General features: G+C 28.3%; 3 protein-coding genes across 3 annotated transcripts in view; 2 read left to right on the top strand and 1 right to left on the bottom strand.

Moving 5' to 3' along the window:
* LOC100199379 (von Willebrand factor D and EGF domain-containing protein) overlaps positions 1-14,492 on the bottom strand; it is a 95,524-nt gene that overhangs the window by 73,828 nt on the left and 7,204 nt on the right. The gene's annotated exons all lie outside the window — the stretch shown is intronic.
* On the top strand, positions 891-3,325 carry LOC136079674 (52 kDa repressor of the inhibitor of the protein kinase-like). The gene is made up of 2 exons (XM_065795842.1): positions 891-1,121; positions 1,434-3,325. The coding sequence occupies exons 1-2, from the start codon at positions 1,027-1,029 to the stop codon at positions 1,987-1,989; spliced, it is 651 nt and encodes a 216-aa protein (XP_065651914.1). The 5' UTR covers positions 891-1,026; the 3' UTR covers positions 1,990-3,325.
* On the top strand, positions 4,533-7,530 carry LOC136079673 (uncharacterized). The gene is made up of 4 exons (XM_065795841.1): positions 4,533-4,916; positions 5,011-6,220; positions 6,383-6,661; positions 6,778-7,530. The coding sequence occupies exons 1-4, from the start codon at positions 4,621-4,623 to the stop codon at positions 7,129-7,131; spliced, it is 2,139 nt and encodes a 712-aa protein (XP_065651913.1). The 5' UTR covers positions 4,533-4,620; the 3' UTR covers positions 7,132-7,530.

The raw sequence follows: 14,492 nt of genomic DNA, 5'->3' as shown, positions 1-14,492 counted from the left end.
TCGCTATTTAAAATTTATATTGGGTCATGATATAACTTTAACAAAAAAGTTTCCTATTTTGATTGACCATCTGAGTTCTACCGTATAAAAAAAAAATTCTTGGAATTTATTTTGATAAATTGGTAGAAAGCTTTTGCTATTTCTTCAACGCTGCAACACTGATCCGCTGCAAAGTCGGATCAAAATAAATCCAAACATGGAAATAATCTATGTAGGAATCTCGCTTTTTTAAAAATTAACTTACTACTAGTAGTAGTAAAATAACGTTAATAAAATATAATTGCATTTTCTCAATTCCTGACATATAACATTTAGCATTCTTCCTGGTCTTATTTTTTTTCTCTTTTTTTTTACTTGTAGTAGTTATTTTTTATAATACCGAAACTCCTGCGTAAATTATTTTCATGTTTGAGAAAATTGAAAAAATTTAAACGAAAATAAGAAAGTTTAGAAAATGAACTAGTAAATCAAAAAAAAAATTCTTTCTTCAAATCCATGCTTTATGCAAGCAGAATTCTATTGGGCCTAGAAATTATTTTTTTGTTATCTTTTGTAGAAGGAAAAATTACTGTTTTTTTTTTTTTTTTTTAATTTAAAAATTACTGTTTTTACTAAATTTTTCTTTTTTAACTTAATAACTTAAGACTTTTTAACTTAATAACTTAAAACAATAGGTTTTTAACTTAATAACTTAAGACTTATTACTTAATAACTTAAAACAATAGGTTTTTAACTTAATAACTTAAGACTTATTACTTAATAACTTAAAACAATAGGTTTTTAACTTAATCACTTAAGACTTATTACTTAATAACTTAAAACAATAGGTTTTGAATCGTTGCCAAGCGCTGTCAACTCTTGTATATTTACATAGTTTAAAGTGTAATCGTATGCGCAAGGCATTATGGGATGTGTAGGTAGTATAAAAATTAACTCTCATAACAAATTTGGATGAAACTGTAAATTGTTTTCTGTATATTATATTGCGTTTTTTCTTCAATAAGTTATAGTTTTTAGTATAAAGAAATGCCTTTATATTGTGCAGCAGTTAACTGCACAAATACCAGTCGAGTAGCCGATAAAAATTTGTCCTTTTTTCGTTTTCCAAGAGACAAAGAAAGGTAAATACTTAACTTTACTAAGCATTATGATTTAAGTACTTAATTTATATAATTTAGTACTTAATATATATATATATTTTTTTTAATTCAACACATTATTTTTGTAACACAAAATTTAAGTAGGCTATTGTGCAACTTTTCAAACTTATGACATAAGTTTGAACAAATACACATAAGTTATGTGTATTTGTTTTCCTTTAGAATAAGTTTTTGTTTTCATTTTATCGAGTTATTTTACTGATTAATTTATGTAATATAATTGTAATTCAATTAGTATGCAACAAAAAGTATATGTTATTCTTATTTTTAAAGGTGCAAGAAATGGGTTATAAATTGTAGAAGAGGAGATCTAGATAGAAAGTCTGTTGAAGTTTTGAACAAAGAATATCGTTTGTGTAGTAACCATTTTGAAATTTCAATGTACTATTTTACAAACAATGGAGGAAAATGTCTGCTTTATAATGCAATCCCTACATTTTTTAATGTTCCCAATCCACCACCATCTGTAGGAGAAAAAAGAAAACCACCTACCAAAAGAAATCATTTGCCTTTAAAAGTTAAAAAAATACAAAATGAAAATAATGATAGTAAAGTTGAAAACACTCAAGCCAATATAGAAACTGTAAATATAAAAAAGTACAGAAAAGTCTTAAATTCATTGCGTACATCTCGTGTTACAATATGCAGGCTACGAAAAAAAATAAAACTATTAGAGAAAAAAAAGCATAAAAGTTGCAATAACTCAATTAATCATATTTTAGAATTATCTAAAAACTTTCTTTCAGATGATCAACAAAAATTTTTTACAAGTCAAATAAAAATGAGCTACCGCCATAAAAAAAGGAAATCGTTGGACAATATCGGATAAATTACTTGGACTACGAGTTATTTTTCATAGTCCACAAACTTATAAAATGTTAAGTAATATATTTTCTTTACCAAGTCGCAACACATTGAAATTGTTTCTAACAAGAGCTTATGGCGATATGCCAACTGGATTCTCACAAAAGTTGTTTACTTTACTAAAACTTCGTGTTAATAACATGAATCAACAAGATCGTAATTGCAGTTTAGTATTGGATGAGATGGCACTTAAACAACACTTAGATTATGATAAAAGTGTAGATTTTGTTTTTGGAATAAAGAACACGAAACCACTGAATCAAGCTCTAGTTTTTATTATCAGAGGTATTGCCACTAAATGGAAACAACCAATTGCATATTTTTTCAGTAACTCAACTGTTTCAACAGTTAATCTTATTAAGTTTATTCAAGAAGCTATATCAAAAGTTCAGGACTGTGGATTGTTAGTTCGGTGTATTGTGTGTGATCAAGGATCAACTAATATTGCAGCACTTAAAATTCTTGGTTTTTTAAAAATAAAATCTTATATTCAACACCCGTCTTTAAAAAATAGAATTCATATTATCTTTGATCCCCCTCATCTAATTAAAAGTGTTTGCAATAATCTTATGCGACATAACATTAATATTGATGGTAATATAGTTTGATGGAATCACATTAGAATGTTGTATGAGCTAGACAAATGCAATCCTATCCGTCTTGCACCAAAATTGACTGACAAACATCTCGATCCTGGAGCATTTCTAAAAATGAGAGTTAATCTAGCAACACAAGTATTAAGTCATCAGGTTGCCACCGCATTGTCTTTGTGTGTCACTGCAAATATATTACCGTCAACTGTAAGAGTGACTGCCCAATTTGTTGAAAAAATGGATATTCTTTTTGATCTGATAAATTCAAGAAAGCTTCAGGGTGACAAACCTGCTCGTTGTGCTATAGCAACTAATGGAAATAACATTACATTGTTAAAAGAACTTCAAACTTGGATTAAGAAATGGAAGTTTTGTGATGTACAATCCCAATCCAAGATAGCTAGACATTGGGGGTTAAATGTAATTTAAAGTCATTGGGGGTTAAATGTAATTAACAGTATACTAGAATTGTGCCAGGAGCTTCTCTTGGAAGGATTTCCTTTTGTTTGCACATCTCGCTTCAACCAAGATTGCTTTGAAAGTTTTTTTGGAACTATACGGAGTAAAGGAGGGTGGAATGACAGACCGACTGTAAGACAATTTCGAGCAGCTTACCAGAATGCCCTTTTGCTGTTGTCAGTAGAAACTAGTAAGTCTAATAGCAACTGTCTGGCAGAAACAGATTTTAGTGTGGCATTGGATCTAAATTCCTTATTTGAAAATTCACAAAAAATACTAACTAAAAAAGATTGTCTATTTTTTGATAATAATACAAAAAATAATGTTCTTTTAAACAGATTTCCTGTTGCTATCCTTATAAAACAATCTATTGAACAATCACATACATATTTCTCTAACTTGTTAATAAAAAAAATCTCTCTGTGTCAACATTGTAATGTAGTACTTTGCAGTGAATCGATTGATTTTACAATAGCTAGTAAGAATGGTATGGAGACCAATAAACAAACGAACATCCAAAATTGTTATCCAAATTCATCGTTAGTTTCTTTGATTTCTAATATGGAAGTAGTTTTCATAGAATATATTGAAAAGTGGCTTGATATGGAAAACCTGGCTTTTAGATTATCTTCCAAAATAATGGAAATATGTTCTTTTGAGTTTTTATTCAAATATCACTTCGAACATGCTTTTTACCTACAAAAAAAAATAGTCCACATATTCGTCATATCACGAATATTTTATTTTATTAAACTGTATAACCGAGATCTTTCTCCACGCAATAAAAAAAACTATAAAAAGATGGAACGTTTGCTACACAAATAATTTCAATTGTATAATAACAACAATTATATATATATATATATATATATATATATATATATATATATATATATATATATATATATATATATATATATATATATATATATATATATATATATATATATTTATATATATATATATATTTATATAAATATATATATATTAGGGTGGTTCAAAAATAGGTCATGTCAAAAATTTGAAAAGAGCCCTTGCTTATGATCTGCCTTGACCCCAAAATAGTACTTAAAATTTTTTAAAAAAATTTTTTTGATCATTGCAAAGGTTCCCACAGAGGGCAAAAGGGTCAATTTTTGCCCCGTTTAAATGAAAACTTTACCCCGCTTGTGGGACCCTTAAACTTCAACCATTAAAAAAAAAAAAACTATCCAATAACATGGTAATGAGTTATACAACTTATGTTTAAGGGGCTCTTTTCAAAAATAAACATTCAAAGAATTTCATTTTTTCAACAAAAAGCGGGTTTTTTGTAGGTATTTTCAAAATATCTTACATTTCAATTTTTTTGTATAATTTAATATTTGAAAACATAACTTTTTTGCTGAACAATTTTTGTTTTGAATAAAGAATAAAAAAGATTTTAAATAAAATAAAAAATAAATATCTCATTTTCAAAATTAAAATATAATCTTGTTATTTCATCTAATATACTTATATGTAAACATTTAATTTTAGACTAACATAAAATATTAATAATTTATATGATGCCACCCAAAAAGAAAATTGAAAGAGTTGATGATACTTTTTTAGTGGGAAAAAGAAATTGTACTATTCCTAACAATAAATTTGCAACTACACAAGAAATTCTTCAATACTACAACTTTCTGAGAAAATCTAAACCTGAAGTTAAACTGAGTTTTATTGTAGGATGTCCAAACAAAAGTGGATCATTCTCACCAAATTATCCTACCAGTCAGTTACATTGCTGCATAATATCTAAACTTGTAGTTCCATGGACACGTGGTGGATTTGAAGTAATTACAACTCAGAAGCTAAGGTAATGATAGATCAAACTGTATAACCTTATCAAAACACTAAAATATATTTTTAAGTTTTTATAAGCATTTAATAATAATAATTTCATTTTATAGGATCAAGGTCACAAAAATGGTGAAAGACTGGATGAAGCTGAAAAGCCTAAGCAAAAGAAACAACGCTGCTGAAGTTAAAAAAAGAAAGAACTTTAAAGAAAATATGAAAAAGGTTTTCTGGATTGGAGAAAACCCACTAAATATGATTGAAAAAATAAGAAAAGATAGGTTGAGAAACCAAAATGACAAAGAGGAAGACATAGCTTTTCTTAAAGACCAATTAGAGGAAAGGAAAGGAAAGTTAGGGGGATTGGATAAGAGATTTCAATATTCATTAAAAAGAAAGTATAAATCTAAATGGAGTTATAATAAATTAAACAATGTATCAGATACTGATTCTGAAAATTCATTAAGTTCTTTTAATACCAATAAAAGCAATTCAAGTGATAGTGAATTTGAAATTGAGTCATATATTGATCCTACAAATTCTGTCAACATACCAAAGGATATCTTGCACCGTACTGCTCACACAGCAGTTGGAGAGGGTTTAACTCCACATCAACATACAGCAATTCTTAGCAGTATTATTGTCAATTCTGGAGGATGCATGTCTGAGTTTGTATGCTCTAAATCTTCATCATACAGAGCAGCAGAGAATGCTGTGGTAATGGGTGCAAATGAAATCAGAGACCATATAAAAAGCATTTCTAAATCTTCAAATTCTCTGATAACAATTCATTTTGATGGAAAAATTGTGAAAGAACTTACTGAAGGAAAACAGTTTTCAAAAGATAGGTTAGCTGTTCTTGCTAGGATTAAAGGACAAACCGAGTTACTTGGAATTCCAGTAATCGACTCAGGTTCTGGAGAACACCAAAAAGAAGCTATAGAAGAACTTATTTCTAACTTTGGATTAGAGGATAAAGTTCAGTGTCTTTGCTTTGATACCACTAGCGCCAACACAGGTAAAGCAAAAGGAGCTTGTAGCAGAATCATTGTGCACTTTCAGCGCCCTATGTTAATAACTGCATGTCGACACCATATTGTTGAGCGTCATGTTACCCATTTTTGGGAGCTTTATCCAAGTAGTCATACTTCAGGACCAGAAAACAAATTATTTAAACTTCTGAAGAACCATTGGAATGATCTAGATACTGCAAATCAAGATTTAAAAAGATTATCAACTCCTGTTGATTCCTGGACTAATGAACAAAGGCTGAGTGCTATTCAATTTTGCAGATATATAATTAGCACTAAAGTTTTTAAGAAGGTGAGTAACAATAGCTTTATAAATTAATTTAAAATCTAATTATCTCTTCTTACTTCCAAAAAATAGTATAGTAAAGTAGTACTTCACATATAATTTTCCAGTTTTACAAATTTGTAGTAAGTAATTTAAGTTATTATAACTTAGGAAAAAAAATTTGTTTAGGATGGAAAGTTTCGTAAAGATTATCAAGAATTGGCTGAACTTACATTGATGGTACTGTCACACACTGACAGGTTTAAACTTCACAATCCTGGAGCTGTTCATCATGCCAGATTCATGGGTAAAAGTTTATTTTACCTAAAACTGTTTCTACTTATGGAAAAAATCCCTGAAATCAATGAAGACAGCAAGGATGAAATCACTGAAATGACAAAGTTTCTTTCCATTTTTTACACTGAATGGTTTCTTAAAGCGGAGCTAAGTTCAACTGCTCCAACGCAGGTACACGGTCTGAATAATTGTTTTAAAATAAAGATATAATTTTGAATAAATACAAAAAGTAGGTATATTATTTATTTTTAAATTAAACATTGAAAAATCTAACCCTTAACTATTAGGATATGAAAGCATACTGGCAGATGAAACGGTTTGAGGAATTGAATAAAGCTGGAGCTCAAGCTGTTTCTGAATCCATTATGCGACATACTTGGTACCTTGACCCATATTTAGTCATTATAGCAATTGCAGATCAGAAATGTAAAGAACGTAGCAACATGGCTAAGAGACTATTTGGTCTAAAACAACCCTCTATAGAGGAGTATTCCTTAGAAAGACAGGTGTTGGATAAAGACATTCTGAAGAACTTAAACTTTTCACAGGATGAGCCTCCCAGTTTAGTTCCACTAGTTACAGAGAAGTCCTGGCTTATATTTGACATGCTTGGTCATGGAAAGCTGAGGTTCAATGGATGAAGCTTCCTGCAGAGTATTGGATTTTAAATGATTTCTATCAAGAATTTGCCAAGAACAGCCATCATGAATCTTGATGTTGTGAATGATTGTTCAGAAAGAACAGTCAAATTAGTTCAACAACTTGTTAATAAAGCACATTCAGAAGAGAAAAGGCAAGATACGTTTCTTTTTACTATTGTGTACAAGCGAAATCGAAATGGTAGAAAAAAGTCGGATCATGCCAAAGCTGCACTCAATAGTATTATTTAATATCTACTTTTTGAAACACTTGTAAATGTTTGGTTTTTATTTTTGAAACACTTGTAAATGTTTGGTTTTTGTTTTGTATTGGTAAAGTTTTTTTTATTGTATTCAAACAAATACTTATTTTTTTTAAAAAAACATTTTATGTTTTGATGATTTTCAATGTTTTATCATTCTTCTGAATGTTACTTAAAAAACTATTTATGAAAAGAGCCCCTTAAACTTAAGTTGTATAACTCATTACCATGTTATTGGATAATTTTTTTTCAAAATTGGTTAAAATTTAAGGGTCCCACAAGCGGGGTAAAGTTTTTCTTAAAACGGGGCAAAAATTGACCCTTTTGCCCTTTGTGGGGACCTTTCCGATGATCAAAAAAATTTTTGTAAAAAAATTTAAGTACTATTTTGGGGTCAAGGCATATCATAAGCTAGGGCTCTTTTCAAATTTTTGACATGACCTATTTTTGAACCACCCTAATATATATATATATATATTTCTGATTTTTCTAGTTTTCAGAGTGGTTTTATATTTTTTTATAGCAACCAGATTTAAGTGGGTTCATATTTTAAGTCAAAAATGTAATTTAACAAAACGAGTCCAAAATTTGATTAAAAAAATAATAAAGTATTTAGAAATATTTCATTACTAATAGCATTTGTTGCTTTATATAACTTTATATATATATATATATATATATTCGTTTTTAATTTGTTTTTTAAATGTTATTCTACCCGGGCATCCCATAATCCTCTGCAAACAAATTAACATTTTTTTACGCAAGTCGACAGCCCTTGATCGCTGCGCACAGTGGGCCAGTAGGTGGACAAAATGGGAAAAATTTTAGTTGTCTAATCTTGAAAACCTATTTAATTTTAGTATCTACATATATTAGAAGAAATCTATTGATAATTTATTTATATTAAATCCCTTAGTTACCAGGACTCTAAGCATTTGAATATTGAGATAAAATAAAAAAATAAAAAAAATTATAAATAAGTAATTAACGGTGACATCAACGTTGTGTTATATTTCAATTACATCTACGTTTTTGAAACAAAAAATTAGTACATGTTATTCTTGAGTATTTAGAGATAAGAAAAACCAATGTGTGAAATAAATTTGTCATAGCATGTTATCTCAGTTATACTTTGAAAATCACAGATTAAAAAAAAAAATTTCTTAAGAAACTTATTTTTTGCCGCACAATAACTAATAATTACCACAATTTGCCATGTGTTGTCTTATATTTATTTGAGCTATATGATGCTTCAATTGAGTTTTAAGTGATTGCCCGTCCCCTTAAATCCCCGTTCAGATTTTATGTATGTTTTAACTTGGTTGCTATGGTACTAAATTTTGCATAGCAACAACTCATTTTTACATTAACGTTGTTTTAACAGTATTTTACTTGCGCTAAATACACAATATTGGGGGTATGTATTAAAATGAGATTCAGAATTCTTGTGAGGTTAACTTTTTTTGGTTACTATGGATACCTTACTTTGCATAACATAGCAACAACATATTTTCGGTAGTTGTTAGTAATTTAATTACTAACACTGACAGTAATTTAATTACTTTTAATTTTAATTACTAACACTTGTAGTAACTTAATTACTAACAAGTATTAGTAGTCCAGGCGGCATATATATTATAACATTTTACTTTTAAATACAAAATACTTGTTACAATAATTATTTAGATATGGTTTTGTTAAACTTAGACATTCATAGTTTTCTCCAAAAAAACAATCTTAGTATTTCAAAACAAAATATTACTGAAGATATATTAAAATTTATTCAGCCAAAATTTGCTGTTTTAAAAGACGTTGATTTTAGACATGCTGTTCAACGATCTGTTTACTTGTATAAAAAAAAGTGGAAATCTGCAAACTATACTGTGAAAAATTTTGAAAAGAAGTTTGTGAACTGGCTTAATGAATATTTAATTGTCAGAAAAAAAGACAATGAACCAACTGCAAGTAGACGTGGTCGAAAACCAGTTGCATTTGATAATAGTTCTAATAAAACTAAAAAACGGCGTGTATCTTGTTTAATTGAATCTCATTCATCCAATGAATTATTTTTTGCTGCTAATAAAAAATTTAGAGATGAATCTGTTGTTATTGCTGCCAAGAATGTTTTAAATATATCAAATACAGATAAAGCAACTAAATATTCAGCAGACGAAGTGCTGGCTTTAATAATTGATGCAAGTCTGACAAAAGCTTCCTATCAATTGATTAGAAGCGGAGCCTTGGAGAAAGAATATAACATCTACCCCGCTTACAATGATGTCAGAGATGCAAAATTGAAATGTTATCCTGCAAACATAACAGTGGAGGACTATTCAGCTTCAGTTCCTTTAAAAGATTTAATGACTCATACTTTGCAAAGAATCTGTGCAGTTCAGGAACCTGTGCTAAGGCACTTGATATTGAACGACAAAGCAATAAAAACAATGACACTAACGTGTAAGGCTGGTTTTGATGGTGCTACTGGCCAAAGCATTTATAAACAAGTTTTATCAGAACCCGACATTAACAGAGATTTAAAGCGTGAAGAATCGTTATTTATTACTTGTCTTGTCCCATTGGATTTGACTGGATTTAACAACAGCAACGAAAAGGTGCCTATTTGGAGAAATCAAAAGTCGTCCTCCACAGCCTATTGTAGACCCATAAGATTTGCATACAAAATGGAATCCAAGGAATCTGTGATTGAAGAAGATCAGTACATTAAAAGTGAGATAGAAAGCTTGGGTATGATTTTATTAGAGGTTTGCGGATCTTCTATTGAAGTGAATTGTATTATTGAACTTACAATGATTGATGGGAAGGTTCAAACAATATTATCTGAAAAAAATAACTCATACCAATGCTGTTCAGTGTGTGGTGTCTCTCCAAAAAATATGAATAGTCTTGATATCCTTAATATAGATTATACTAACAGAGAGTTCAAATATGGTCTTTCCAGTCTTCATGCATGGATTCGATTTTTTGAGATGTTATTGCACATTGCATATAAAAAAGAAACAAGAAAGTGGCAAGCAAGATCTAAAGAACACAAAGAAAAGGCATCTGTAGCTAAACAAAAGATTCAGACTGATTTTATGAACAAAATGGGACTTGTTGTTGATTTCCCTAAAAGTGGTGGTTCTGGAACAAGTAATGATGGCAATACCTCAAGGCGTGCTTTTGCAGCATATGAATAAACAGCTGAAATTCTGGGTATTGACCAAAACCTTATATTCAGATTTTACATTATCTTGGTAACGCTCTCTTCAGGATATGAAGTAGACTGCATAAAGTTCATGGATTATTGTTTTGACACTTTTAGACTATATGTGTCCCTTTATCCATGGTATTACATGGCTCAATCAGTTCACAAAGTATTGATACATGGACATGACATAATTAAAAGCCTTACATTACCCATCGGATTTATGTCAGAGGAAGCTCAAGAGGCTAGAAATAAAGACTTTAAATCTTATCGCGAAAATTTCAGCCGAAAAACATCCAGAAAAGCAACAAATACTGATCTTATCAATAGACTCCTAGTTTCCAGTGATTCTGTTATTTCATCATTGCGTAAATCAACATCACACCAAACAAATCATAAAGCATTTCCTTCAGATGTTTTACAATTACTTAAACAATCTTCAAACGATATTATTGTTTTATAATTTTTTGATGTAATTTAAAATTGATAACGTTTTCTTGCACTATTTTTTGCTTTTATTATTCCTAAAACATTATTTACCTAAATACTCAATTTTTATTCAATATAGGTGGGTCAAAAATCCGATAAGATATTCAAATGTCAATTTACCACTTTGTAACTAAGGAAAGTATCCGGTAACTAAGCAATATAAGTATCCATAACAACTAAATTTAAAAAATTATCCCTTTTGTAAGAAGTGTGATCTCATATTAGTACTCATGCCAAATTTAGTGAATATAGCACTTATAAAATATCTGCAGATAACAAAAGTAGGTTGTTGCTAAGCAAAATAAAGGTATCCATAGCAACGAAATAAAAAAATATTATTTTCATAAAAAGCGCAGACATCATATTAGTACTCATACTAATTTTAGTGAATATAGCTCTAATATTAAATTAGTTAGGAATTTTGTCCAGTAAAAGTGCATTCTGGCCCACTGTGCTGCGCTTTAATGTCTTCGAAACTGCAAATAATTTGCAAATCAATGATTTTTGTGACGTAATACGCAATTCATATCAAATAAATAAAATGTATGGGGAAATAAAAATTAAATTTTTGTTAACTTAATTAACTTTTTTTGGTCAAATTATTCCATTTCCTTGTATTGTCATCGAAAATGATTAAGTGTGCAAAATTTGAGCAAAATTGGTTGATAAAAAAGCTTTCAAAAGTTGATTTCAAATTTTGTGGCACACAAACATATATATATATATATATATATATATATATATATATATATATATATATATATATATATATATATATATATATATATATATATATATATATATATATATATATATATATATATATATATATATATATATATATATATATATATATATATATATATATATATATATATATATAATATATATATATATATATATATATATATATATATATAGAAAGTAACCTTATATAAAGCATGGAAAAAAATGAGAAAATTTAAACGAAAAAATATTACTATACTAAAGTAATACCAGCAAATGTTTTTTCCGGTTTTTTTCGTTTAAATTTTCTCAAAAGTAAGTCTCTGTTCAAATACTACAATACACAATTATTTAGATTCAAAATGTTCTTAAAAAGTCAAATTTTTTTCTAATGGCTCAAAGGCCCATTTTTATGGAAACAAATTAAAAATACTAGTATAAAAGACTTAAATAACATGTCCTCGTTTAAACGTCAAATAAAATTGCATCTTTTTTTTTTTTTTTTGTTAATTCACCTCCCAAGGCCGATGAGGTCACTACAGATAAGGAGACTACTTAATTGTGGTTATAACCCTCTCTCAACTCTTTAACTCCGAAACACGAACCTTGACGAACAAGACCGCTGCGCGGAGAAACAAGTTGAGCGCGGTACTACCAGGAAAATAGACGGGATCGAACTCGGAACCTCTTGCTTATGAAGCGAGCGCTCTACCACTACATCACATACCGCATCTTCTCAATTCGTGACATACATCATTTACCAACCTTTCTTGTTCTTATTTTTCTTCTCTTTTATTCTCATTATTTGTTTTATTTTTTTATTTTGCAGTAATAATTTCTTAATTAAAAACTTTAGTGTATAACGGCAACACATTTTATGAGTGATTTTTTTTTTCTTTTTAATGTTGATTATTTTGCTTTATGTTATTTTAATGTTCTATATTCAACAATGTTTTCATAGTTTATGTTTCTTAAAAAAAATATATTTTTTTTTTTAAAACCCTGTTATATCAAGCTGTTTTTTCGTTTAGGCTCACGAGACCGTAGTCTAGGGTTAGCTTGATGTCAATGACCCGTTTAAACGTATTGCTTTTGTCCATCACAATTTGTTAAACGGTCCTGTATTCAGTGATTTAGGTGATAAATAATTTGAAAACTTGCAAAAATAAATGATTTGCAATTTTATTTTTTAAATTTCGCTTCAATATTTTAATAGAAATGTAATGTAATTTGAATTAAATAATTCATTTAAAATAATTACACTTTTTTAAGCTTTTTTTACTTATTATTTTTCTTTTTTGTTTTATGTTATTGTTGATATTTATTAATCAGCCCAAAATACTTATATATATTGAATTATTTTTCATATTACTTAACGCAATTTTTGTGATTGATAACTTTTTCACGACTATCTCACTTTTGTCTTTTTTTTTTTAATTATTTCGCATTTGAAGTTTATAAAAAAATAAAAGTTGAAAATAAAAAAATCTAAAGTTTTTTTTTTTTTTTTAATTTTCTGTTTTTGTTACAATTAAATTCTGTAATATAATACAAGATACCCTTATTCTTTCAAAAATAATCCAGTTATAAATATAAAAAAAAATCAAAGACAAAATAATAAGAGATAGTTATACAAAAATATATAAAAACGCGGGAAACTTGCAGAAGACCATTAAGTCTTATCATCAAGAACCGTTGTACTAGTTATGTTTTTACAATATTAAATTCCTATAATATTGTTAAAAGCAAAACTTAATTAACTAAGGTAAATAGTGTTAACACCAAAAACATTCAATGTAAAAAGACAGGAACAAATATAACAAACAGTCAAAGAAACAAAAACAAAACAAAGCAGTTTAAAAGAAATCATTAATAAGATTTTTATACTTTGAAATACTCTTTTTTATTAGTTTTTGAAAGCAATTTATATTGTTTACATCTTGTAAATTACTATATTTTGCTAAGATTTTATTCCAGATATGCGGAGCACGATACGTAATTTTAAATTGTTCTTGTTTAGTTTTGCACAATGGTTCAATTAAGCCTGTTGTGCGTAAAGTATACTTAATGTTAGGTTTTATTTCATAAAGATCATTAAAAATTGAGGGCATTGTTGAAATTTACTTTTGTACATGAGACATAAAATTTTATAAACGTTTATCTCGTATAACGTAAAGATGTTCATAATTTGAACAGTGGTTTTGCATGTTCGTTTTTATTTTTAAAATTTATTATTCTTTAGGCATGTTTTTGTTTTCGATAGAGTGCTTCAAGCTTGCTTTTAGATGTACTACACCACGCAATATTCGCATAATTCAAGTAACTTTGTATAAAACTGAAATAGATTTGTTTTAGATGATGCTTATTAAGTAAATCCCGTGACTGATATATATAGAACGCCAATACTTTTTGATATTTTGCTTCCAATATAGGCAATATGTTTATTCCAGGTAATATTTTCGTCAATGAGAACACCAAGAAATTTTGTGACTCTTTCGCGACTAACTTCTGTGTTTTCAATAACTAGTTTTGGAAAAGAAATAGGAATTTTTTTTTTTTTTTTTTAAAGGGTGAAATAATGAGAACTTTGATTTACTTGAATTAATAGAAAGTTTATTTGCATTGAACCATAGTGAAATTTTATCTAACTCGTTGTTCATTTGTACAAAGAGTTGAGGTAT

Source organism: Hydra vulgaris, chromosome 04 (assembly GCF_038396675.1).
Source record: "Hydra vulgaris chromosome 04, alternate assembly HydraT2T_AEP".
NCBI classification, from domain to species: Eukaryota; Metazoa; Cnidaria; class Hydrozoa; order Anthoathecata; family Hydridae; genus Hydra; species Hydra vulgaris.
Note: the sequence above shows the minus strand (reverse complement) of the source record. Positions and strands in the feature narration are given on the sequence as shown.